The following is a 27,492-nucleotide window of genomic DNA, read 5'->3' as shown; positions in this document are numbered from 1 at the left end:
GAGCCAGTGAAGAGATAAACAGAGGGGGGAGGCGGAGGTAGAGCGGCGGGAGAGGAAGATGAGCCTAGCAGCAGCGTTAAGAATGGATTGGAGAGGTGCGAGGCGGGTGAGAGGTAGCCCAGAGAGAAGGATGTTGCAGTAGTCAAGGCGGGAGATGACAAGAGAGTGAATGAGAATTTTAGTCCCATCAGTGGAGAGGAATGGTCTGATGCGTGAGATGTTGCGTAGGTGAAAGCGGCAAGACTGTGAGAGAGCACGAATGTGGGGGGTGAAAGAGAGGGAGGAGTCAATGATGACACCGAGGCAGCGCGTTTGGTCGGTGGACGTGATCTCGGTTTCACCAATGCTGATGGAGATAGTGGGAGAAGAGGGGATGTTCGGGGGATGGAAGATTAGAAGTTCAGTTTTAGCCATGTTTAGTTTCAGGAAGCGTTGGTTCATCCAGGCTGAGATGGCCGTGAGGCATTCGGAGACCTTGGACAGGAGTGATGGGGATAAGTCGGGGGAGGAGAGATAGATTAGGGTATCATCAGCATAAAGGTGGTAATGAAAACCATAGGAGCTGATGAGGGTGCCCAGAGAGGTGGTGTAGAGGGAGAAGAGGAGAGGGCCAAGGACTGACCCTTGGGGAACACCGACTGGCTGGGGGGTAGTAGGAGAGGAGGAGCTCGGAGTGGAGACGGAGAAGGAGCGATCGGAGAGGTATGAGGTGAACCAGGAGAAGACCGTGCCAGTGATGCCAAAGGAGCGGAGGGTGTTGAGCAGGAGAGGGTGGTCAACAGTGTCAAAGGCAGCCGACAGATCAAGCTGGATGAGGATAGAGAAGAGGCCTTTGGATTTAGCCGATAGTAGATCATTAGTGACTTTGGTCAGGGCAGTTTCAGTGGAATGTAAAGGGCGGAACCCGGATTGGAGGGGGTCTAGAATGGAGTTAGCAGTAAGGTGGCTTAGGAGACGATTATAGGTCAGACGTTCTAGGAGTTTGGAGGCAAAAGGGAGGAGGGAGATGGGCCTGTAGTTGGATGGAAAGTTGGGGTCCAGATTTTTTTTTTTGAGAATTGGGGAGACAAGAGCGTGTTTGAAGGAGGAAGGGAAGATCCCAGAGGATAGGGAAAGATTAAAGAGGTGAGCCAGGTGAGAGCAGACTGATGGACTGAGACGACGGATAATATTGGAGGGGATAGGATCGAGCGGGCAGGTGGAGGGAGAAGCGGATTGAAGGATAGAGTGGACTTCAGCAGCAGTGGTGGGGTAAAATGAGGACAGGGGTTGGAAGGAGGGGAGTGGAGATGTAGGAGGGGAGAAGGGAGAGGGTGAGGTCATGGCAGCAGTGATGGCAGTCCTGAGAGAGGAGATTTTGGTTGAAAAGTAGGTAGCAAAATCAGCGGCTACGATGGAGGACGGAAGAGCTGGAGGAGGGGGGGAGAGCAAGGAGTTGAAGGTGGCGAAGAGCCTGCGGGGATTGGATGATTGGGAAAGGATGAGGGACTTAAAGTAGGATTCCTTGGCCAGAGCAAGGGCAGAGCTGAAGGAGGAAAGAATGAATTTGAAATGGAGATAATATGCAAGGGAGCGTGATTTCTTCCAGAAGCGCTCAGCAGTGCGAGAGCACTTTTTAAGGAATCGGGTGATAGGTGAGTGCCACGGTTGGGGGTTGGAGCATCGAAGGGGGATAGAGGAGGGAGGGCAGGCAGAGTCCAATGCCGAAGATAGGGTGTCATTATAGAGGGAGGCAGATAGGTTCGGGCAGGACATGAGGGCGATTGGGGCGAGAAGAGGACACAGCGTGTTTGAGAAGGCAGCAAGATCAAGTGTGTTGACGTTATGCCGTGAAACAATGCGCTTGGGAGGGGGGGTGGGAGAGGGGGAAGCAGTGAGGGAGAAGGAGATGAGGTGATGGTCAGAAAGAGGAAAAGCTGAGATAGTGTAGTCAGTAAGGGAACAAGAGCGAGAGAAGACGAGATCGAGGGAGTGTCCTTGGATGTGGGTGGGAGAGGTAGTCCACTGAGATAGGCCAAGAGAGGAGCAGAGAGAGAGGAGTTTGGAGGTGCCAGGATCAGCGGGGTTATCCAAGGGGATGTTAAAGTCACCAAGAATGACAGATGGCAGGTCGTAGGAGAGGAAGTGTGGAAGCCAGGCGGCGAAGTTGTCAAGAAATTGGGAGATAGGGCCAGGGGGGCGGTAGATTGCAGCGACACGGAGGTGGTAGGGGTAGTATAGACGGATAGAGTGAGACTCAAAGGAGGAGAAAAGGAGAGAGGGTTCAGGGTGAATGACACTGTGGGTGCATGAGGCTGAGAGGAGAAAACCCACACCGCCACCTTGGCGACCGTCAGGCCTGGGAGTGTGAGAGAAAGAGAGGCAACCGTGGGAGAGAGCAGCTGGAGAGACAGAATCAGAGGTGGAGAGCCAGGTCTCGTGATAGCAAGGAGGTGGAATGCTCTAGAGATGAATAGGTCATAGATGGCAGGGAGTTTGTTGCAGATGGATCTGGCGTTCCATAGTGCACAGGAAAGAGGGGGGGTGGGTTGTGTATTTATGTGGATAAGGTTTTTGGGATTGCAGAAGCGAGGGGGGGTCATTGGGAGGGTGGGGGTGCGGGGGCGAGTGGTCAGGATAGGTATGGGATGGGAGGGGGGAGGAGCAGTTGGAGAAAGTGAAGTTGAGAGATTAACAGCCATGAGGAACCGAAGGTGAGAGGGTAGGTTAGTGAAAGCAGACAGAGGGATTTGGGAGGACAGACAGCGTCTGTAGTAGATTTGGTAGAAAACAGAGTGAGAGAGTTGTGTGTGTATCTGCGTGAGAGGTCTGTGTGAGTGTGTGTCTGAGTGAAAGAGGTGTGTGTCTAGGGCAGTGGTTCCCAACCCTGGTCCTCAAGTACCCCCAACAGTGCATGTTTTGCAGGTTTTCACACAGAATCACAAGTGCTATAATTAGCTCCACCTGTGGATCATTTCAAATGTGCCTGAATAATGAGTGCACCTGCTGGGTGACCTGGAAAACGTGCACTGTTGGGGGTACTTGAGGACCAGGGTTGGGAACCACTGGTCTAGGGTGACCAAGTCATCCCTTTATTCCGGGACACATTAATTACACAGGTTCTGTGGCAGTTTAAAACCAGGTGAAATGGAGTCTTAAAGTGTGGAAGTTTAAAACCAGGTGAAAGCCAGCCACAAAACCTGTGTAATTAATATGTGTCCCGGATTAAAGGGATGAGTTGGTCTCCCAGTGTGTGTGTGTCTGAGTGAGAGGCGTGTGTGCATACCTCCCAACATGACCCTCTCCAGGAGGGACACAATGCTCTGCTCCTGCACTTCCCTCTTAATGTATGATTGCCATCACCTGTTTCACACAGGTTAATTGATAAGAAAGGTGCTTCAAAACAGGTAATGGCAATCATAAATTAAGGAAAAGCCCAGAAACAGAGAAATGTGTCCCTCCTGGAGAGGGTCATGTTGGGAGGTATGTGTGTGTCCATACCTCCCAACAGTCCCGATTACAGCGGGACAGTCCCGATTATCAGGCCTCCCCTGGCCGGCAGTGTCCCGCGGTGAGGGGGGCTGTTGGGAGTCCCCCATGTCGGCTGCTAAGCAGCGGGGAATAAACGCTGTGCGCATGCGCACAGCGTCTATTCCCGCAGCCAGGGGGCTGGGGGCATGGCTAGAGGCTCACAGAGCCTCTGGGTCATGCCCCCATAGCGGAAAAATGGGGGCGTGGCCTCACGGGAGAGCCGCGAGTATAGGCCACGCCCCCAAAATTAGGCCACACCACCGCACAGCTACGTCTCGCCTCCAGCTCAGGCAAAGTTGGGAGGTATGTGTGTCTGCATGACAGGTCGGTCTCTGTGTGTGATATATATATATATATATATATATAGTTGCCTACCTGACCCTCTTCTTCAGGGAGAAAATGCTCTGTTCCTGGACTTCCCTGGTAATGTATGATTGCCATCACCTGTGGGGAGCTAGGTAATTGATATAATAAAGGTGTTTCACCACAGGTGATGGCAATCACACATTATAAGGGAAGTCCAGGAACAGAGCATTTTCTCCCTGAAGGAGAGGGTCAGGTAGGCAACCCTGATATATATGTGTATATAATCCACATAGCAGAGAAGGCACTTAGGAGACTTCCATCCATAGTGTAAAACATGTTTAGAACATCTTATCGTATTCCCTTCCTCATTACTACGTACCCCGAAACGTAGACTAAAGGTGCCCATACTCGGTGCAATGAACTCTGTGCTTTTAGTACTAGATTGCATAGCATCTAGTACAAAAAGCATACAATGTGCTACCACACCGTGCATTTTGCAGTAGATACGATACAATCTAGTACTAAAAGCGCGGGCTGCACAGACTTTGGCCCTTATTCTGGTTGGTGCGGCCGAGCCGCATATGCGGCTCCGACCGCACCAGACGAATCCCCGCCTACAAGACGGATCGGCACGTACACGGACGGCTGCCGATCCGCTTGAAAATGGTGGGGCGTACGCCTCCACCATGGTGGGAGCTGCCCCCTGCATTCGATGGTCGATGACCATCGAAGGCAGGGCCGCACGCTCCCCCCGCTCACGCAAGCTTAGAGCACACGGACAATCGTCCGTGTGAAAGCTTGTATTGGGGCGGGCAGCTGACATCCGGCGATGTCAGCTTTCCGCCCCCATCACTGGCGTCATAGCCTCATTACCATGCATACGCCCCGCGTTTGCATGGGAACGCCCATGAAACGCTGGGCGTATACATAGGGTAATGAGGCTATTAAGCCCCTCACGCCCCTATACGCCCCCTTTGCGGCGTCTAAATTTTTTGCTCGGAGAATTCCCCTGCACATGCGCAGAGTGACCTCTGCGCATGTGCAGAGTGTAAACATCGGCGGTACGGCCGCACGCGGGCCGTACCGCCCAGATCAAAATAAGGGCCTTTATGTTCTGTGCGATGGGATGCGCGGGGAAGCACGCACAGGGCTGCCACTAGAAATTGTGGGGCCCGGGACTGATTTCTAGTCACGGCTCAGTCAGCAGTGCGGTTGTGTTGGAACTGAAGGCAAGTGAAGGGGCGGGGGTGCTGTGCTGGGGATAGAGCTGCCCGGGCCCTACCCTCTGTCAGAGCGGTGGGGCCCGGGACTCAAGTACCCCCAGACTCCCCCTGTCGGCGGCCCTGAGCGCACATAGCGTCGCACAGCACCATTGTACCATGTATGGGCACCTTAATAAAGATGTTCTAAACATACCGCCGACACAATTGTGGGCTCGCTTCGCTCGCCACGTTTCGGGTTGGCGTTGATAGTGGGGGTGGCATTGTGATATTTCATTGTACAAGCACTCCTGTTAATTTAACGGAAGATCGCATTGCACACCACTAAATACGGTATGCGATGGGCGCCGTGCTAGGAAACAAGTACCCTTGCTTGTTGGCAGGGGTTACAATCTCATTGCCATACATATATGGCATACATACATACATACTTGTTGCCAGGGGTTGGAGGCTCAGAGTGCACTAGCGTTCCCAGAATCTGCACTTGCTGGTAGCGCTGTACATGCTGCACTCTCCTGACAGATGCTATAGGACAAGTAGGAGTATATACACCTATAAACCCGAACAGTCATTTTGTCCATTTTCCAGGGTTTGGGAGCAAATGGTTGACTGTCATATGCTCCCATACATTACTCAATTTTTTGTTCTCATCAGACAGATTGGACACACAATTCTGTAAGTGCTTACCTAGCTTTAAGCTGAATACACACACAAAGATTTATCTGTGCAATCTGTATGGTGGGAAGAAAAATCTGGTACTGCAAGGACAAAGGACAATCAACCATTCGCTCCCAAATGCTGGCAGAATTGACAAAAATCATTATTTGGATAAGTTTGTTAAATCAAGTGGGTTTAAATAATTTGTATGAATGACTATTTGCCAGTGTTTGGGAGCAAGTGTTTAATTCTCATACACACATACAGTACATTATCAGAATTGCATTCCCACCTGACAGGTTGGACTGATAAATCTGTAGGTGTCTACCCAGCATAGAATTGCAGAGGGGAAGACAAGGGAAATATGGTCCTTTCAGGATAGAACAGTGTACACAGCAGTCCCCGTGGCAGTAAGAGGTGAGTTTGTGCACTGTCAGATTAAGATACATTGATATACAGATTCAAATATGCTTATTATCAATTGCCCAACACAGGTGTGTGTAAGGGAGGGGTTAATCTAGACACAGAAAAAAAAGCTAGGTTAGGGAACATCTCCGAGCCCCTGTGACTTCCTGAGGAGAGGAAGGAGGAGCAGAGAGAACAACAAGCAAGTTCCAGAGCAGCTCCCTCCCTCCTATCCCAGCGTCTCCATCAGGCACAGGAGCTATGGGGAGACCAGTGTACCCTCCTGGGGTCTGACTTTGTGGCACCTTCTCAGGGCTCTGCATGTGGGGAGTGGGACAGGTTAGCCCACCTGCTGGCTGCCTGCATGGGATGCACCGTCAGCTTCATCTGTTGTGAAGAGGAAACTCTACAGATGTCTGCGGACCCCAAACATGACCCCACAGGCATGGAGGAGAAGAAGAAGCTACTGTCCAAGGTACAAGGGGACACATACACATGACCACTACCTTCATGATTTGTGTGTCAGCTGCTATTGTTTTTGCATTATTCATTTACATACATGTTACACAAAGAACATCTGCTGTACACTGTTTCCAGTTCCAGTAATATTTCAGTGTAACTTTTAGTGTTATCCAGCCCTTTGGCATAGATATTACGGCTGTAGCTTTATGTTTGTTTTCCCTCTCCACTTATTTCTTTTCCTTTTTTTTTCTTCCACTTAGTGGGATTATAGCTGCACGACTGAGATGAGGGCAGGTTGAGACAAACACTATTTATTTTTCTTTCTTTAGACCATAGAAGCCAGCAACCTGTGGCTCTTCAGTGATTATAGAACTATAAGTTCCAGCACGTCCTGCTGACATAGGTGTTCTAGGACGGGTAGGTCCTCAGTGACTAGAGAGACATAGGATGGTGACTTCTGAAGACCGCTTGTTTCAAAATGATATCCAATATGAATAGCAATATTTTCCAGCAGGTTCATCAGAGATGAATTGATGGTGGATAACAGTGACTGTTATATAACTGGGTACACACACTGGATGACGTGTGTACCCAGTAACATCGAGCGCCAAGGTACACAGCGGGGTGCTAGCATCGGCAAGAGCATACACACTTGCCAATGATGTCTGTGATGAGTGCCAGGAGGGGGAGATGGGCTAGCGATATTCTACATTGTCCTGCATGTACAGGAGACAGAGGATGTGGCTGACGGAGCATAGGAGCGCGCATCTTCAGCAATATAGTGTGTACACTCTAGACGATATTCTGATTTCAACATTCCGACCCGTCATAATTGGAAAAATTGTTTAGAATGTCGTCCAGTATGCACATGATCTTTTCTCATCAAAGACAGAAAATTACAAACACCAGAAATGTAAATATAATATATTGATACCCCATTCCTAAGAACTGCAAATTACTTACATACTGTATACGTTTAACACCAGGATAAAGGTTTGTGTGAAAAATAAATACAAGTTTAATTCTCCAGCGAAAGCTTTTTGGAGGGAAATCATGCTGATATAAGGTGTTAGTGCAATTTTGCGATGCGTCTTCTTTAATCCATTGAACTGGTTGAATATAAAGGGGCTGTGCTGTTGTGCAGAAGCATACTTGCCAACTTTTGAAGTTGCCTCTCAGGGAGAAGCCCAGAGATGAGACCCAAATCTGCACTTCAGGGGGGCAGGGACGAGGCTGGCGTCACAAAGCAAGGAGGAAGTGGATCTAAAATGCGAAATTATGTGATTTGCGTCAATTACCTATCTGACTGGAAAAAGTGCTTCTCTTAGGGACAAGAGATCTCAAATATACACAGTGGGTCTAATGATTAGCAAAAATTGCTATAAGATTATTTTAATTAATCTGCGCACATGCGCCGGCTGGGGTGTCAAAGCAGCATTTTGGGGGCTTCAAAATGGAGGGGGTATGATCCGAACATCACAGGTGTATCCAGACTATTTGCGGAAGGGGCCAAAGCAGATGAGTGATGTCACACGCAGCCGATGTGGCCCAAAACATGGCTGCCCAGAGCCTGCCCTTCATACTAGACTGCATAGGCAGGGGCTGTCCTAAAGATGTTAAGCATTTGCTGTTAGGTGAACCATTCGAATCTCATGGGGGGGGGGGGGGGGGGAGAACCCAGCATACTGGGCAACATGTGCTGCGTAGCACCCTGCATGCTAGCAGTTTTGAGATTTCTTGCAAAAATACAACTGATGCGGAATCAGGCCCAGTATGCACTAAAATTGTGTATATAGGAGAAACATCTCACCAAAACGCACCTCCTGCTGGACGTTCTCACCATGCAGGAGGGTGCGGCCAGGTAAGTATAAAATGGGGCATGGCTGCACCATGGGTGGGTGTTGCATGGGCAGGGCATGGATGCTTGATTTACTTATTGTAGCACCTCATCTGCTATTCAATGCCCAGATAACCAGCATTAAAAAGCAGGGACTGGCTCTTTAGATTACATGATTCTGTGCATTTCACATCATCAGCCACCCCAGACTTACCACTTTCAAGTTTGGTTGCAAGGACGTCTGGGGGAGAGGGAGGGGGGTGACGGTGGTTGCTTAAGCTAAGACTTCCCTGTCATTTCAGGGTGCCTCATGATTCCTGGGTATCAACCCTTAGAGAGAAATACTACCCAATCACAGTCTAACTGCCATTTTACAGGCTGTCCACCTGATTCAGTACGAATCGGAAAACATACAGTAGCAAAAATGTCAGTCAGGCTGGGAGGGGCAACCAGCATTTACCTAAAGGGGGCAAGTTAGCCCCGGTTTCTGGGAGTGGCCAGGCAAGAGACTGTGCTGTGAGGCACGGCAGCCCGAGGCTGCAGTCAAAGAGAAGCATCATGAGTTGCTCTAAAACTGCAATTGCAGGGGGTGATATGCACCGCCTCCGCATTTTCATTGCTAAGCATAACATATAATAAGCTGCTGCATACTTGCCTACCCTCCCAGAATGCCCAAGAAGCTCTCAAAAATCGGGTCTGCCTCCCTTCCCCCCTGAAAGTTGGGCAAGTCCCCATCATTGCCACCAGTCTCCTACAACACCCCTCGGTGGGTAGGTGGGGGGCTAGGGGACCAAATTACGCAAATCATGTCATCATAGCCCCCCCCCCCCCTGCTGTGCAATGCCTGTAATACCGGTATTGCACTGTGGGGTGTGTGGCCATGATGACGCGCTTGCGATGGCCATGCTCACAATACAGCATTTCACGGTACTTATATGTCAGTTGGGCACCCACTATAGTAAGTACGCTCATACCCCCACTATCCATGTTGGCATGGAGTTGATTTTATATAGTGTGGCGAGCCACCGAGTCCGAAGCGCGGCGAGCGGACGCGTAAAACTAAGCAAATAGCTTAGTGGGCGCCCAACTAACATATAGGTACCCATTTCACTCCTAAGCTCCACCCCCTGCTTTGCTCCATGCCGGCATAAATGCTCCATTACGTGAAAAATCAGCATTGCGCCAAATCTGAATCAGGATGTACATTTTTTTCCCCCGAAAAAAGCCTTACTACAGTAGGCATCTACAGTAGGTAGCCTTGCGGAAAATCCTCCTCTGGCTGCATGCTGCTTATCATGTGAGAACTGACTTAGGCCCTGTGTTTGAAAAATGACAGTTATAGGGGGGCATTCAATCCAGGATTCCCGACGGAACATCCCAACAGTCAGAATCCAAGGCCGTTTTCATTCTGTTCGACAGGAACTCGACAGCCGAAATTCAATTTTCCGACAGTCGAGTGTGGGAAAATCCGAGGATTGGTGAAAAAGGGCAGCATATTGTCAAAAAAGGGCAGTAAATCCGTGGCCGTTTCCAACAAAACAGATCTGACTTGTTTTAAATTTGGATTTATTTGGTGGGAAACTGCCTTCAATGCTGTCGGAAATGGCAGCATTGAATAGGTGATGGACGCTATTTCTGCCAGCGGAAATAGTGGCTCTGATTGAATACCCCACATAATCTGGTTGGTTACTTTCATTTTGCTATTTTGTATGTATCTTGTATCTTAACTCACTTTTCATGCCACTTTTGCTGAGGTGCACTGAGTTACTGTGTCACAGTGGCTAGAGATGCCTCTGGTCAGACTGCACCTTTTACCTGGGTTATGGCCATTTTCCCTTTACTGTTGTAAAACAGTGGTAGGGATTTTTCACGGTGTATGTGCAAGTTTCACTAACCTCTGTAACTCCTGCTTCAGGTTCACTGGTGGTGGCAGAGAGATAAAAGTTTTGGACCAGGCTCTGGAATATCGTGAAAGGCCTCAATGAGGTTGTTTAATTAAACTGGATAGGTTTGGAATGAATTAAGGAACACTGCCCGCAAGGCGGGACCACCATAATATCAGGCAATACAATCACTACTTATGCAAAATATCAAAATTCACAGTACTTACTCCTGCAATATTCTGACTATGTGAATCGTATTTAAATATATATATCACAAATCACCTCCCACTAATATCTGTAATAGCATTAGATGCATGTAAATGTTTTCCACTACTCATGACATAAATCACTTTCTATTAATTAATTTGTAAGCATAAACACTTTTAAAGAATACTGAATACCTGCTATGCAAATCTCTATTAAATACTCTATGCAATGAAAATAGACAATTTTCTAATATCTTGCCAAAAATCACTATGCATGCAATCAGTACTATGCTATATTTCATACTTGCCTACTTTTGAAAACTAGTTTCAGGGAGATTATAGTTGGTAGGAGAATTTAGCACAGCGCCCCATTGAGGCACGTAATTGAGGCCACTTTAAGGGCATGTCTAGTTCCATATATGGAGAGATTGTGAACGTGGCACCTAGAAGCGCGGGTGTGTACTGCTACATCTGAGAGGAATCTTTTAAAATTACTTATATACCAATGCAGTTAGTAAGAGATACTATACTTGGTAAAGTGATGGAATATGGTGCTGATGATTCAATGTAAATGTATTTATCTCTCATTCCTTTTTTCCCTAACAATGTACCCGTGTAATGTGGGCTAGGTGAAATGAGGGAGATTGCTAGACTAATGAGAGAGAGGGAGATTGCTGTTGTTTCAGGGAATCTCCTGCAGAAATGCAGCAGGGTAGGCAACTATGCAATATTTTTTCAACACAGTTCACGGTAGCAATGTTCCTGGTGAAAAGATCCAAGGTACCTGAGCTCAGGGTTTAGGACCCCAATGTAATAAGGAATGTATATGCATATACATAAATCCCTTGGACCTGCACTTTGTCCCTTAAATGCACAAGGAAGTGAATGTATCTGTATTTCTGAACAGCAGATGATGTTGCTCACTCTTTAACACTACCAGTGTTGAGCCATTAATGCTGGACACTGCTTTAAAGATCTCCTTTAACTTGGAACTGTGCTGACTGTACCCCTGGTAAAGTTAGTACCTCTGTGTCTCTGACTACAGTCAGCAGGGAAGTTCTTGGCCTTTTCCAAGCTAGAAGGGGTTATGCAATAATTGACAGAACACAGGATAAGAAACTTCAGTCAGTAATACTACAGCATGATTAGCTCTGGTACTCTCATCCCTGTTAGGGTAGCAGGACCTTTCTGGCTGTTGCTTGTCAGAGATGGGTTGGCTGTAAACAGACTTAGGGCTGGCTGAGATACAGAGCTCATATCATGGGGTACTGTTTTCTTACCCCACCAGTCTCTCTGCTACTGCTGGGCTGCCTTCACATGGGCCAGGCTGGTACTTTCACAGCTCTCGCTGGCTTTCCCCGCTGCTCACACAGTCTCCACACACACACCAGGCTGCTGGGACCTGTAGCCTCTGTGGAGAGCGATAAAGTACCAGCCAATCAGATTCTGTCGTGTTACAGGCTGTGTTTGAGAAATAACAAGCTGATACTGTATGTTGGTACTTTGGGCCTGATTCAGATTGTTCGCTAGGCTGCGTGTATTCACAGCCTAGCGAACAGGTAAACGCTGCATGCCATCCCACCACGTAAATCCCAGCATTTACATGTGAGTGGATGTGTACGCTTACACACATCGACTTGCATGTGGCTGCATGGGCAAAAAAATCTTTCGATGGTTGATGACCAAATTATTTTTTTTCTGTTGTAGATAACTCAGTCTGGAATGACTTTTATCTTGGCCAGAGATTCCGAAATTTGCAGTGGGAGCTGAGGTCATGTGACGTCAGCTGCCCACCCCAAAGAGGCATCAACATGCCTGCCCATAAAACGCTGGGCGTTCTACCGCAGCTTCATCCCCCTGCACGCCCTCTTCCCATAGCATGTTCAGGTTCACAACTGTGAATAAAACAAACACATGAGACAGGAGTGTGAGGTGGATCATGAAAGGCAGAGATCACTACTGAAGAGTCCCCCTTTCTAAGTAGAGGTAATTGTTCTGACCCAGTTCTCAGTAACATTATGACCTACAGTATGTCCAAAGCCCCCTGAGACTCTGAAAACTATAGTAATGGCCCCCATTATAATGTAGCTATTTACAGTACATGGCAGGAGATATTGGCAATAGCCGCAGGCTACCTCAGCAGCCCATAAATCTCTGCGTCCCTTAGTTTTGCTTATGGCAAACTGTGTCCATCAGTGCCCTCTACTGAAGGAAAGATCCTGATGCCAACATGCTAATAGTGGCTAAAAGCCACTAAACAGCTTCCCTTTCCATGAAGCCCAGCATTGGCTTTGGCCAACCCTTACTGGGGACGGTGACAGGTGGGGAGATTAAATGGGGCGGTATTCCTGTCAGACCGTAATGCAGGTGTCCTAAGGCAAGCTCAGGGAGGACAGAAACCTCCCATTGAGCAGAAGCCAGGTGTATTGAATTCTCATCATGATTAACTACTCTACCTAGATAAGGATAGGGGAGAGGGAAGTGGAAATTTAATATAGAGCACGTGTAATTCAAAGCCAGTTTCTCCATTTTATTTTGATGGGATTATGGCTGAGTTTTATAGATTCCTATATGAAAATGCCAGATTATGGCATTACTACATACATATATCAGTGGTTCCCAAACTGTGCGCCGGGTGTGTGGAGGGGCGAGGTTGAGCGCCGGGAGGCAGCGGGGATTGAGTGCTGGGAGGGGGCACAGTTGAGTGGTGGGGAGTGAGCAGCTGGAGGGGGTGGGGGTGAGCGCCAGGAGTCAGCGGGGAGTGAGCGCCGGGTGGGTGCGCAGTGTGAGCAAACTGGAGGGGCGGGGGTGCGAGCGGGATGAGTGACAGTCAGCCGGCAGCAGGGGGGGATGAGGGGTGTAGGGAGGGTGGCTCCTTTGGAGCGCAAGCTACAGGAGCCTTGCAGGTTAGAGGGTGCTCTTCCAGCGACATTCCCCTTTTTGTGCCGCGAGCAACCCCTCCTCTGTGGCTACAGTGCAACCTTTTTCTCCACTGTGGCACAGATGACCTCCTTCTTCATTGTGCTGCTGGCTGAGTGTTGAGGTGAGCTAGCCAGTCAGCCAGGGAGCGTACATGCAGCACATGGGTCAGTGCTGCTAAGTACATGCAATACCTCTGACAGCCAGGAAATATCCTCTGCCTGCCTTCTGGCTGTCAGTATCAGGCTGCAGCTGCCCCATATTGCTGTGTGCTGTGTCCAACAGTGCATCTAGCATAGAAAGGGGCAGGTGAGGGGTACATGCGAAAAATACCGCCAGATCACAGTTTTGCTGCTCATTGACAGATTTGTTCATACAGTAGGTTACAGTAGGTTACACCTGTTATTATCCCCCTACTAGCAACCCCTGCCACACACCACAAAGTCTAGAACCAATACTATCACCATGATGGCCAGGCCCCCAATTCAATACAGGGGACAGAGGGTAAGGGTGGTGCCGAAACATACACCTGCTTCAGCACCATGTGACCTAGCTACACTTCTGTGAGAAGGGGGCTTACCTGTGACCGGGGTCAGATGGTGGTGGCAGCGGGAGTGGTCACAGCGGACAAGTGTCCCAAAGAGGAGCTGAAAAAGAGGACCTGATACAATAGATCGGTGCTGGCTGGCAGGCAATCTACAGGTATGTAAGTTAAATGAGCCCTACACACGTAGCAGCCTGCTGAGCGTTCTGAGCGATGCTAGTTCACATGATCACTCAGCACATAGCATTGTGTCAGCGCTGTGGGCTGAGCGACCTACGTGCTGGTTATTAATCGGCGCCAGTGACCTGGGTCGAGGGGAGGGGGTGATATAAGTGATTTATACATGGAAAGGGTCAAGCTAGCCTGGGCTGTTTTTCTTTTTAATGGGTCCTGGTGACCAGGTACGCACTGCATACAGTACATAGCATTGTTTTGACCTAACTAACTAAAAAAGGGACAGTTCGGTAATTATTTTGGCTTAAGGGTGGGGGGGGGGCAGTTGGGAGTCCCCCCCTGTCGTCCGTGAGTAGACGTTGTGCGCACAGTGTCTATTCTTGCAGGCAGAGGGGCTGGGGGCTCATAGAGCTGCTGGACATGCCCGCACCGCGACGGAAAATGGGGGCATGGCCTTGCGGCAGCACAGCGAGTATAGGCCACACCCCTTTCTGATAGGCCACGCCCCCAAAATTTGCTCCGACGCGCGCACCCTGTCCCACCCGGGTGTCTACAAATTTTGGGAGGTATGATCTTTATGATATTTTTTTGATGCAGAAAATGGTAGGTTATTTGGCTCCAAGAAATTAACTCTAGAATGTCTGTGTGTACATGTACATGTAGTAGGGAATATGGATTGTAAGCTCCACAGGGGCAGGGACTGATGTGAATGTTCAAATATTCTCTGTAAAGCGCTGCGGAATATGTGTGCGCTATAAGAAACGTAATAAATAATAATAATAATTTGTTATCCTATTTGTACTAAGCACTGAATATATGTCAGATTTCTTGCGCAGCTTTTTTGTTGTTTTTAGCCATAAACTAGAGTATTTATCAAGCTACTGTAATTCCTGTAAATGGCACTCTTAGAGTGAACAGAAAGCTATTGGTATTCTTCCTGCTGCATTTGTGCTTCTGTTATTTTGACCTTCTGTATTTTCTATAACTGTATTATATTCTATCCCTGAGGTTGGTGATTTCATACTAATCCAGCCAATTGGATACTCTTTGAGTGGGGCACATTCGGGTCATGGGAAATTTCACTGATTAAACTATTAGCTAATTAAATCATGAGCCATACTTGTTCTGCCTCCATTGCTGTACACCACAAGTCAATTACTGCAATGCAAATGCTCACTGAATTTTACCACTAAAATGAAAATAAATAAACGAGGTGGCCGATGATGCACACATAACAAACAGACCTGCATGTTACTCGCATTAACAGCATGAACCTTTGGCAGATCTGGCTATAGTTTGGTCAGATTTAACTTGTCCTGCTCCTGCATTCAGAAATAATTGCAGGTATGATGTTGGGACAAAGTTTGAAAAGTGATAAAGTAGAGATTGATAAACTGCCAGCTAATCAGCCCATAACTGTCATGTTACAGGCTGGATTTGAAAAATACCAGTTAGGAACTGTTTGGTTGGGTTTGTTTTATCACTCTCCACTGATGCTGCAAAACCTGCTTAGACCAGGTATTTAAAGCGTTTTTTAAAACGGGTCAGAGCAAGTTTAACCATACCCTCCAAGTGTATCGATTTAGCCAGTACAGTACCGTTTTTTAACGGTTTGTACCGGCTAGAAATTAATGTACCGAATTCTCCCAATTCTGACTAACATGGCGGCCGCTCCACTGGTCGGATTGGGCCCAGCGGGGGTGTAAACAGTTAATATTGCCCAGCAGTGAAGCACCTGTCCTGGACCCGCGGTCCGGGTACGGCAATCAGCAGCGTGCGTCGAGCCACGTCATGACATCAGCATGCGGCTCGCGGACCTCCTCCCGCAGGGCTGCCGTCGCTGTCCACTATGACGTGGTAAAGGACGCCCGGCTGGTGCATGCACCGCCGACAGTGGACACCAGAGGCTGTGCAATACAGTGCAGCAGAGCCGCGTCTGTAGCGGGATTCGGAGCGGCCGGCCTGATCTAACATCTACAGTATGTAAAATAACTGTAGATGTGAAAAATATATTTTGTATATATCAGTACACATTCAGAAAGGGGGTGTGACCAAGCCCCCCTTTTGTCTGTGGCCACGCCCCCTTTTTGAATGTATACCGATTTCTTGACTTCAGATGTTGGAGGGTATGGTTTAACCCCTTTCACGTCGCATGTAAATACCTGGTCTAAAGCAGTTTTGCGGTGTGAAAGCAGCATGGCAATCAGATGTCAGGATGACGACCCGTGCTCTGGTAACGCTCTCTCCGCAGCGACTGTCAACCGCCCCGCTGGCCGTACAGTGCGCTCTGCATTGCTGGGGGTTGTGCGGCTAGTGACAGTCGTGATACCGGCTGGAAGGAAGTGACCGTTTTCTGGGTCAGGATGGCAGTCCCTGCATCCTGGCCAGAAGCTCAGCTATGCCGCCGGCCACTACCTGAATGACCTGTCGCCTGTGGTTCACATACTTCTTGCTGTACTTCCACTCTGTGCTGGGGTTCCACTTGTTTTATGCTGGTGTCTTGCCGATGGTGGGACAGGTGGCTGACGGGCTTTACACCCCACGTGTAGGCTACGAGTGGGACCGGCACACTAGCGGAATGCGCTATGGGCGGAGGAAGATCTGGCACCTGGTTTTAGCGATGTATTACACTACAGGGAAGTGAATCGGCTTGTGTCTGTATAATGCTATAGGTGTTCCTTTACCCTGGCAGCCTCTGTTCTGTTTCGTTGTCCCTGCTTGATCCTTCTTTTCCTTTATTTACCATAAACTGCTGCAAAAGTTTTTGTAAAACATAAATGCTAAATAAAATTCTTGCTCTGTGGGAATAATAATGCATTCTTCTGTTACTGTATTGCCGCTTGGATTGGTGGACCAGACCAGTATGATTATTTTATTTATTTGTTATACAGTACCTGCTTGTAGCTTAACATTGTGATAGATATACAGTATATCTCTAGTATTCCTCCTTGTTCACATCTATATTGCTTATTATTTTTCTCTCCCCACACATTAGCTGGTCCCCCTCTGAGCCAGCGCAGTGCATATTTAATGAGCCGGCCGCTCATTACATATGCACATATGTAATGAGAGGCCGGCTCATTAAATATGCACTGCGCTGGGGACCAATAGTGCACACTTGCTGCCTGGGTACCGTTTCAGACCCGCTCAGACCACGAAAAGAAATGGGTCTGAAACGGGTAGGACTCTGCTTTTTTACCGTTTCCAAAAAACTTTTTTTTTTTTAAATGGTAACATCACTCTGGACCTTTCAGACCGCACAGATTACCATTTTAAAATGGTTAAAAATTGGCAAAGTACTATTTTTTTTAGTGCGGTCTGAAAGGGGCATGAATGACTCCTGTACATGGTGGAAGAAGTATAAACAGCATTTGCTTTGGGATTCTTCAGCCAAAGGGATGTAATTTTCTGAAAATGTTCCTTCTATTAATCACAAAAAAGCAATGTTTATTCATTTCAACTGTTCACATGAGGAGAGCGAGATCACATTCTTCTGCCATTGGGGCAGATGTATTAAGCCTTAACAAGAGCTAAATGCAAGGGTGATAAGGAGAGATAAACGTCCAGCCAATCAGCTCCTACTGACTTTTTTCAAACACAGGCTGTAACATGGCAGTTAGCAGGTGATTGGCTGGACGTTTATCTCTCCTTATCACCCTTGGATTTATCTCTTGTTAAAGCTTAATAAATCTGCCCCATTATTCTTTATTTCCTGGCAAAAAGTAATAGTATTAGTGATCTAAGAGGAGCCAGATCTCCAGTACTGACAGACTGAAAGGGTATAGCTGACTGGTGCAAAAAACAACTTTGGTTATTAATGGCATTAATTATCTCAAAAGGTAGGTATCAGCAGTAGGGGCGGAGCACAAGCTCTGGGCGCCAAAAGTTCAAAGGGCACCAGAGCCGTGCACCGCACACTATGCCGTCCGCCCGCAGTCTCCTGCACCGCCCGGCTGTGGCTCACAATATCAGCTGTTTGAGCCACGGCTGGGCAGCGCTGGAGTCATGGACCTTCCAAGCGCCTGCCTAGTGTTCCTGCTAAAACAGCCAGCCGGCCAGCCGTATGTCCCCTCCGCTGAGTGCTGTGTCAACGCAGGCATGGGGAAAGGAAGCCCGCCTCCAACAGTGACATCAGTGACTTTGGTCGGGCCCGCTCCTGGCATGCAGCTGCCCCGCTATCTCTGTTACATTGCATGTGGCGGCGGGGCAGGAGAGATGATGAGTATCCCTCCTGTTATGTGAGTGATGTCATCGTACTGGGCACCGGCATGATGGTGAGTGTCCCGGAACAGCCTGGTGTCGGTGCAGCGGCGTCTCTCCCTGGCATAGTTACAGCCATTATATAATTTCATTACCGGCTGTGCAGTGCTCTATAGCGGTGTGAGGGGGACAGGTGCTGTATGATGGGGTGCAACAGGTGTAGTATGATGGGGTGCAGTGGAATGGGGGACAAGCAAAGTGAGATGTGGTGTAGCAGGTGTAGCATGATGGGGTGCTGTGGGATGGGGGACAGATGCAGTGAGATGGGGGAAGCAGTTGTAGTATGATGGGGTGTGGGGTACTGAGATGGTGGACAGGTGCAGTGAGAAGTGGTGCAGCAGGTGTAGTATGACGGGGTGCAGTGGGATGGGGGACAGGTGCAGTGAGATGTGGTGCAGCAGGTGTAGTATGATGGGGTGTGGGGGACTGAGATGGTGGACAGGTGCAGGGAGATGTGGTGCAGCAGGTGTACCCGCTAGGCTGTTTTAGCAGGGCGCTGCACCCTGCCCAATTTTAAAGGCCAAATCGGGGGGGGGGGTGAGAGACCTTCATCCGGGCACCATGGCACCTAGCTGCACCACTGATCCGCAGATACAAAGGAGCTAGAGATAGCCCTAGATATCCAGCAGATGTTGGCATACAGTATGAATAGAATTAGGTTAGGCAGTCTTTTCTTTTGAGTAGAAGACTGCCAAAAAACAACAACTAATACTGCAGTATTTTGCCTAATATGGCTTTCGGTGTTCGAAAGTCCATACCTCCTGCCAAGAGCAGTTCTCCATTTCAGTTCAGTACTCTGAAGTATTGGGGCTAGTTGTGGCCTGCTAATCATTTGTCAACTAAACTTTCCTGTGGCACAGTACCCAGGTGTTGGCCAAATCTCCTGTTACTCAGATGTCAGCTAATCCTTCCTGTGGCACACTGCACAGGTGTCAGGTAATCCTTCCTGCGGCACACTACTCAGGTGTCAGGTAATCCTTCCTGTGGCACACTACTCAGGTGTCAGTTAATCCTTCCTGTGGCACACTAGTATTCAGGTGTGAGTATGTGGTGTAAGTGTGGCTAAATGCCACACTTATGGTACTTCTGAACTCGCAGATTTGTGTTTATTACAAAATCCAGATGCCAAGCAAAGATCCGGCTGTAAAAGGGGGCAAATTGTGGGGCTGTGGGTATCATTTCCACAGTGTTACACCACGACTAGCCACTTTCTGGCTTCTAAGCATATGCCCAACATTCTTAGATGTACTAAGAGCTAATGTCAGTCCTCTTTTAATGCAATAAAAAGATTATTTCTCAATCCACTACAAGGTTTAGCGAATTTACACATGCTTCATTTTTGCAGAATATTAAAGTCTGTGCACTGCAGAGGCATGCTTGCCTTGGAATGTGTGGGATACTGCCAAAAATTCGGTGGTGGTCACTTGGCCGCCTAGAAGAGAGGGAAAGGCTTTCAGAGCTGGCCTCTACCTACCACTCAGCTGATAACTTACCAAGCAGTGCGCAGACTAGACGGCCGATGACCCAATTCTCCTGTAATCGGAGCCATACTCCCCAGTGTGCAGCGCTGGTAATCTTGACATTGGCATGGCCATGATGAAGCATTTAAACCCCCTACACATTTCCCAATGCGGAATGCTGCCCTCGCACCCCCCCCCCCCCTATGGCAAGCCACACCACCTTCATGTCACTCACACCTCACAGAGGAGGAAGCTGGGAAATCAGCAACTATGGCCAAAATATGTTAAGATGGAAGTTGTATTTTGCATAGGATGATGCTATTGGCAACCAATCAGAAACTTCTTATTTAGTACCTTCTAAGATAATAGATAGTATCTGATTGGTTGTCATAGCAACATGCCATGTCAAATAAAACGCCCATCTTAGTAAATTTCCCCTATGAGTTAATTTAGCTTCGTAGAGACATAGAGATAATGGATGTTCCAATTTTTTGGGACAACTGTGTAGATATACAATCAATATGTTGATGTTTTGACCATGTGATATGTCAATGTCAACATTGTGGATGTTGACATTGTCAAGGAAGACATAATGACTGCAAACCCATGGAAGGCTGCGATCCTAATCCTTACCATTGCTGTTATTCACAAGCGGATCTGAAGATGAATGTAATCACTGGCAGACATACAATATAGGAAACCCTTCTGACTGAGAATTGAGTTGTGATTTGCTTTCTAAGGTTGCATGTTGCCAGGGCCGTCTTTCCCATTGGGCTTAATGGGCAGTTGCCCAGGGGCCCAAGGATAGTAGGGGCCCACCACAATGGAGAAGATGGCACTGTCCTAGGGAAAGGCGGCAGGCGGTGTGTAGCGGGGATCCTGGCAGCGGCGGGTGGAGGGGACCCAGGCAGCGGGCAAAGTGTGCAGGGGACCTGGGCAGCGGGCGGTGTGTGCAGGGGACCCGGGCAGCGGGAGGCATGTGCAGGGGACCCAGGCAGCGGGCGGCGTGTGCAGGGGACCCGGGCAGCGGGAGGCATGTGCAGGGGACCCAGGCAGCGGGCGGCGTGTGCAGGGGACCCGGGCAGCGGGAGGCATGTGCAGGGGACCCAGGCAGTGGGCGAAGTGTGCAGGGGACCTGGCCAGCGGGCGGCGTGTGCAGGGACCCGGGCAGCGGGCGGCGTGTGCAGGGGACCTGGGCAGCAGCGTGTGGCAGTGTCCGTCCAGGAAGCGGAGACCTTGATGTAGTGCTGTCTGCCGCCGGCCAGGAAGCGCTGCTGTGCTGATTTTGAAAAGACTGGCCATATGGTGATTGGCCGGACGCTCAGCCAATCAGCGCCCAGCCATTATTTCCAAAATCTGCAGCGCTTCCCGCACGGCGGCAAAAAGCACTACATCAAGGTCTGAGTTGCCGCTTCCTGGACGGACCTTTCCACCCACCGCTGCCCGGATCCCCACCACCCGCTGCTGCTGCACATAGGTGAGGGGAGGGGGTTTGTGAGGGGAGGGGGGTTATGAAAGGAGGGGGGTTATGAGGGGAGGGGGCCCTCAAATTATTTTGCCCAGGGGCCCATTATATTCTTAAGACGGCCCTGCATGTTGCAGAGGTGAAATCAGCAGTATTCTTATTTTACTATTATACATCAAACGTTCTTACCTCGTTAAAAGTCTTGCTTTGGCATACAAATGTCTAATTACGTGTTAATAACTGTACACATGACCACAGAAACTGGAAAAAATACATAAATCAGCTTTATCTCTTGTTAACAGTGCGTGGTGTACAGTAGCAACACATTAACTTCTGAGTCACTTGAGTGCAGTAATATAGTATATTTCCAACTTTATTCTGGACTTACCTTAGACTTTGAAAACATTTGTGACTTGTCTTCTCAAAATTTTTTACAAAATCATAATCTATAGGCTACATCTGTGGCCTGACAGCCTCCGTTATTCCAATAGAATTTATGTTTAGTTAAATGCCAGCCTTAACTTAACTGTTTCACAATAGGAAGCTCATTATTGGGATGTTGACTTAGAACTAGATTTACATTACTCTTTGCTGAACTGGTACTACGTATGAATGCTCTGCTCACGTCAAGCTTCCCCGTTGGCAACAAAAACATCCAATAATGTCATAGAGCAGGGGTGGCCAACCGGTCAGAGGTAAAGAGTCGAAAAATATCTGTAGTCAAGCTAAAGAGCCAACAAACATGCACACGTCGAAGGCGCGTGGTCTATTTTGACCCCTTGGGTGGGTGTGCTACAAATATGCCACCAATAGTGCAGTGCCATATATACATATGCCTCCAATAGTGCCAGAAAGCTGGTATACCCCCACAGTGCCAAAAGGCTGGTATGCCCCCACAGTGCCACAAACTGCTATGCCCCCACAGTGCCACAAGCTGCTATGCCCCCACAGTGCCACAATCGGCTATGCCCCCACAGTGCCACAATCTGCTATGCCCCTGCAGTGCCACAATCTGATTTGCCCCCACAGTGCCACAATCTGCTATGCCCCCACAGTGCCACAATCTGCTATGCCCCCACAGCGCAAATTTCCCAGCAGCAGCACTCACTGTTGTTGCTGCTGCTGCCGAGCTGGGAGAAGACAGTCTGGCATCCCCCTGCAGTCCTGTCATGCCATGTCACCAATGGGAGGAGAGCACAGCACATCACACTGCGCTTCTCCTTCCACCCTCACTTCCCTGTGACTCGGCCGTCCACCAATCAAAGCTCGCGGGCCGGTTCCTGATTGGCTGCCGGCCCGCAAGCTCTGATTGGCAGACGGCCCAGTCACAAGGATGCACACTTGCACAGTAGGGTAGGAGAGATGCGCGATGCGCGCTCTCCTTTCCTCAGAAGGAGATGGATTCGGGAACCAGCAGCGGGGGGATGGGGACGGAGGGCAGCAGTGGAAGCAGTTGCCGCACTTAACAAGGGGGAGACCTGCATGCGGCTCAAGAGCCGCGGGTTGGCCACCCCTGTCATAGAGGGATCTGTGTCTTTGGTCTAGGACCAGGTGGAACTGAGTGGCATATCTGTGTTCCCAAATGTCACTGATTGGAAGGGAAATGACAATGAAAGTATAATACAATTCCTATATGAGAAAGTAATTTCAGAGTAATCTGATGTTTATTGCAAGAACTATTTCTACTACTTTAAGGATTCTTTCAAACAGTATTTCTGTGTGTAAATGTAAAGGTTCTGTTTCAAAGCAGTTTCCCATAAGATGTCAGAGCATTGGGCTCTCCGCATCAAGCAGATAGCCATTTCTAGGATTAGATACTGATCTGATCTCTGCTAGAAAGAAAGAATCTTTGGAAGAAAGAATGGCTGACTAATGACTTAGGGCCTTATTTTGGTTCACTCTTTCTGACAAAATACTTCTTAGATGGACAAAACCATGTGCACTGCAGGGGGGCAGATGTAACATGTGCAGAGAGAATTAGATTTGGGTGAGTAATTTTGTTTCTGTGCAGGGAAAATACTGGCTGCTTTATTTTTACACTTCAATATAGATCTCACTTTGAAATAAAACCCCACCCAAATCTAACTCTCTCTGCACATTTTGCATATGCTCCCCTGCAGTGCACATGGTTTTGTCCATCTAAGAAGGACTTTGTCAGAAAGAGTGAACCAAAATAAGGCCCTTAAGGACAAATACAATAGGTAGCAGAATTTTATTTTAGCAACTGAATAAAGGACCCAGACTGAACTGTATTCATAGTAACCGGTTCAACCTTATACTCAAGAAGCAGGTGCTAGATGGCTAGTTTCATAGGGAATTTTGGACCTCATTAGCCATAGTTCCGGGGCTATACCGACTGCCATAGATCACTTTGCGGGATTGTTATACATTAGGATTTAATATTTTCTGGCTAAAAGTGTAGTCGGCCTGTGACTAATAAAGCCCCAGTCTGCTTGGCTGCCCATTTGTCATATGTGTCCAAATTTGCAGAAAGACACATGTTGGGTTTGATTCAGTATCGCTCCCTAAGCAGGGGTCGTTTAGCCACCCGGGTGTCACTTAGGTCACAGACACCTGGTAGGGCTGAAAAGATCCCTTTATGCTGCCAAAAAGGAGGTGTGGCCTCAAACCCTGACTGTGTGTTATCCCTTTGTGGTACGTACCCAGCATCACTGGAGCTGCTGGACTTCTGTTGTAGACCTATGTGAATGCATGGCCTGCTCTTACACTGTGACAGGAGTCCAGTGCTGCACGTAATGTTACAGGGCAGTACCCAACAACTGTCACTGAGGCAGGGGCAGAACTCTGGGAGGCAATGGAGTCATCTGCTGCTGGGCTCCTGCTGCCAAGGGGGCACCTCTCCTCCCCTATTAGTTTAAATCAGTTAATGAAAGCCATTGATATCCCTTCTATAGTTGAGTTCTGAAATATATGTCCTCTCTCTTTCTCCCTCTCTCTCTCTCTCTCTCTCTATATATGTGTGTGTGTATTAAACAAAAACATTTCAGAACAGACACATAAAATATAAGGTTGTGTGTGTGTGTGTGTGTGTATGTGGGGGGGGGGGGGGGGGGCGGTACCAATATATATCTTGCCTCCGGGCAACTGTGACAAACTTACACCACTGCACTGAGGAGGAGCTGGATTGGGGTGTATGAAATACTTCATGAATAGTTTGGTTTCAAGATACACAAAAGTTTTTTTTTTTTAAATATATATATTAATCAATACAGCAGAACAATATATTAGTTTTATTATAGTATATGAGCTTTATTAATGAATTTCTATTTCAGAAATACACTAACCCTTGTATCAGAATGTAAAGTGAATGTACAGTGTTGGAGATAGATGTGAAGCTTTCTCTGTAGGAATCTGCTTTATCTTTCACTAGCTGAGGTCTTTTACAACTGAACAATTACAGATGAAACCTTGGATGGCTGCCATTTTTAGATGGTCCTTCAAAACTGATGAAGGCTGTCCACACTCTTCCTTTCATATCCAGATATAGGTTTATCCCTGTCTGAACTAGACTAATCTGCCGCCTTCTACATCACCACCTTACATCAAGGGCTAACCCATTTCAGTTCACCAAATCTTTGCTCTCATTCCATGCCTTCCTATAAGGGGAATTTCCCATCCCTAGCCTTTGTGCCATTTTAAGCTCACTGCTGTATTTACGCTGCAAGCGTTGAAAAGAGCGGAATGTGACCGGTGAGATGCATTTTCTTTCCAACCACTTCCCATCAACAGCCGATTGATGTCCCAATATACTGTAGCATTGCCAGGACAGGGAGTGCTCTAATAGCGTTTTCCAGTCTCTCCCCAGATGAGGCTGCTACTACTATAGGGAATAGTATATTTCTTGGAATGAAGATGATTTATTCATCCAATTAATGCTGAGACTAATACATTGGTGGGCCCTAAGCAATACACTGGCTTGGTGCCCTCTTTAATGCCTTTGTTTGTATACAGCAAACCCCACCCTCCAAAAATTGAAAGTTGACTGGCATCACAACATTATCCGTATGGGCACTGCAGCCCCAAAGCACAAGAAGACCATAAAACATGAGTAAATTGCAGGGTACTCTTTACCTAGAAGGGCGCCCATCGCGGCCATCGCGGGCATCACATGTACCAAAAAATCGCATGCGATGCGAACGACGCGATTACCGCGATTTCCCATAGGGAACAATGTTAAATGTCCCAATTGACCCGATTTTCCATAGGGAACAATGTTAAAAGGCCCACAGAGGCCAAATAGCCACCCTGAAGTGTGAAATGGCCCCCCAATTGTTAACGCCACCCCACGATCAACGTCAACCCGAAGCATGACGAGCGCAGCGAGCCCGCGAGGGGCGGCGGTACGCGTCCTATGACCATTTCATACCCCCACTATCCACGTCAGCGTGGAGTTGAGAATAGAAAGTGTGGCGAGCGCAGCGAGCCACCGAGCCCGAAGCGTGGCGAGTGCAGCGAGCCCCGCGAGGGGACGCGGACACCTGTGAAGCCCGCGAGGGGACGCGTATACCTGTGAAGGTGTCCGCGTCCGCTCGCCACGCTTTGGGCTCGGTGGCTCGCTGCGCTCGCCACACTTTCTATTCTCAACTCCACGCTGACGTGGATAGTGGGGGTATGAAAAGGTCGTAGGACGCGTACCGACGCCCCTCGCGGGCTCGCTGCGCTCGCCACGCTTCGGGTTGACGTTGATCGTGGGGTGGCGTTAACAATTGGGGGGGCCATTTCACACTTCAGGGTGCCTATTTGGCCTCTGTGGGCCATTTAACATTGTTCCCTATGGGAAATCGCGGTAATCACGTCGGTCGCATCGCATGCGATTTTTGGTCGCATGCGATGCGACCGACGCAATTTTTTTTCCTTACGATGCCCAAGATCAAAATCGTGGGCGCCCTTCTAGGTAAAGAGTACCAATTGCAGCAATGATTCTAAACTGCATCCACCTCTACAGCTGGGTACACACTGGTAGATCTATCTGCAGAGCAATCAATCTGCAGATATATCCACAGACGGACCGGGCAGCGTGTTCAGACATGCTGCCTGAACTGCCAGGACTGACATCACAAATAGGCGGCGCATTTGTAAGTCAGTCATCAATGCAAGGCCTGGTGGTGGATCCTATTACATAATAAATGACAGAATGATGTAACTATTCCATCTCCCTCATGTTTTCTCTCTGCATGGTTAAACCATAAATGAAGAAAGTTGCATGAATGACCATTAACCCGTTAATTCATATTTTCAGATTTAATACAGTAAAACAAGCTTTACATTTATCAGCCATTCAACAAGTGTCTAATTTTGTTTAATTACATTGTTACATTGTTCATTCAGTGGACAATTCACCCTATTCCGCAGCAATTGGTAATATGTCCAGCAGGTGGGGCCTTTATCATGATGCTTTGACCTTGCACTTCTTAAAACAAAATCACCTTGTACTGTTTTCTCTTCTGCGTTCTTGTCACATGTTTAGGGAGTGAAAGCAATTGTCCCTCCTCAACTTTCTGTCTACCCCTTCACCTAAGTCTGTCTGTTGTGTTGTTTTAAGGCTCATTGATTCCCTGGAATTGCAGCTTATCCATAGGGGTGCTCCACTGCTGCAGTTCCCAGCTTTGTTGTCACTGCGTTGATTGGCAGAAAAGAACGCGCAGTACTTTTGTGTTTGTAGGAACATGTGTCTGAATATTCATGCTGCGAGGAGAGAAGTTTTCGTTAAAGGCATATACACAACACTGTTAAACTAGAACCATACGTGTCTACTTTTGAAAACTAGTTTCAGGGAGATTATAGTTGGTAGCAGAATTTTGCACAGCGGCCCACAGCGACCCATTGAGGGAGTGTGTTATGCTCCATACAAAGGGCGTGTCTATGGAGAGATTGTGAAAAGAGATTGTGGCCGTGGCACCTAGACACGTGGGTGTGTACTACTACATCTGAGAGGAATCTTTAAAATTGACTTATATCGAAATGTAGATGAGCCCCAAAGCAGTTAGTAAGAGCTACTGTACTGTAATATAAATGTATCTATCTCTCATTCCTTTTTTATCCCAAAAATGTACTGTAAGTGTAATGTGGGCTAGGTGAAATGAGGGAGATTGCTAGACTAATGAGGGAGAGAGGGAGATTGCTGCTATTTCAGGGAGTCTCCTGCAGAATGCAGGAGGGTAGA

The 27,492-nt window shown here is 48.2% G+C and overlaps 1 protein-coding gene and 1 long non-coding RNA gene across 4 annotated transcripts in view; one reads left to right on the top strand and one right to left on the bottom strand.

Annotated features, from left to right (window-relative positions):
- The first annotated feature begins 6,378 nt into the window (after positions 1-6,378).
- TNS1 (tensin 1) overlaps positions 6,379-27,492 on the top strand; it is a 564,007-nt gene continuing 542,893 nt past the window's right edge. For 2 of the 3 annotated variants that reach the window (XM_083153691.1, XM_083153689.1), the window contains exon 1: positions 6,380-6,573. In XM_083153691.1, coding sequence (XP_083009817.1) covers positions 6,463-6,573 — 111 coding nt within the window. In that variant the 5' untranslated portion in view covers positions 6,380-6,462. Of the gene's footprint in view, positions 6,574-27,492 lie in introns of all 3 variants that reach the window. The other variant, XM_083153686.1, reaches the window with a different exon arrangement.
- The window catches only part of LOC146020502 (uncharacterized), an 8,944-nt gene continuing 8,007 nt past the window's right edge, over positions 26,556-27,492 (bottom strand). Inside the window, exon 2 of the long non-coding RNA XR_014450800.1 lies at positions 26,556-27,014. This is a non-coding gene — a long non-coding RNA (uncharacterized LOC146020502). The remainder of the gene's footprint in view (positions 27,015-27,492) is intronic.

Source organism: Crinia signifera, chromosome 7 (genome assembly GCF_055691185.1).
Source record: "Crinia signifera chromosome 7, ASM5569118v1, whole genome shotgun sequence".
Taxonomy (NCBI): Eukaryota; Metazoa; Chordata; class Amphibia; order Anura; family Myobatrachidae; genus Crinia; species Crinia signifera.
The sequence above is the reverse complement of the archived record's forward strand: the minus strand, read 5'-3'. Positions and strand labels throughout refer to the sequence as shown.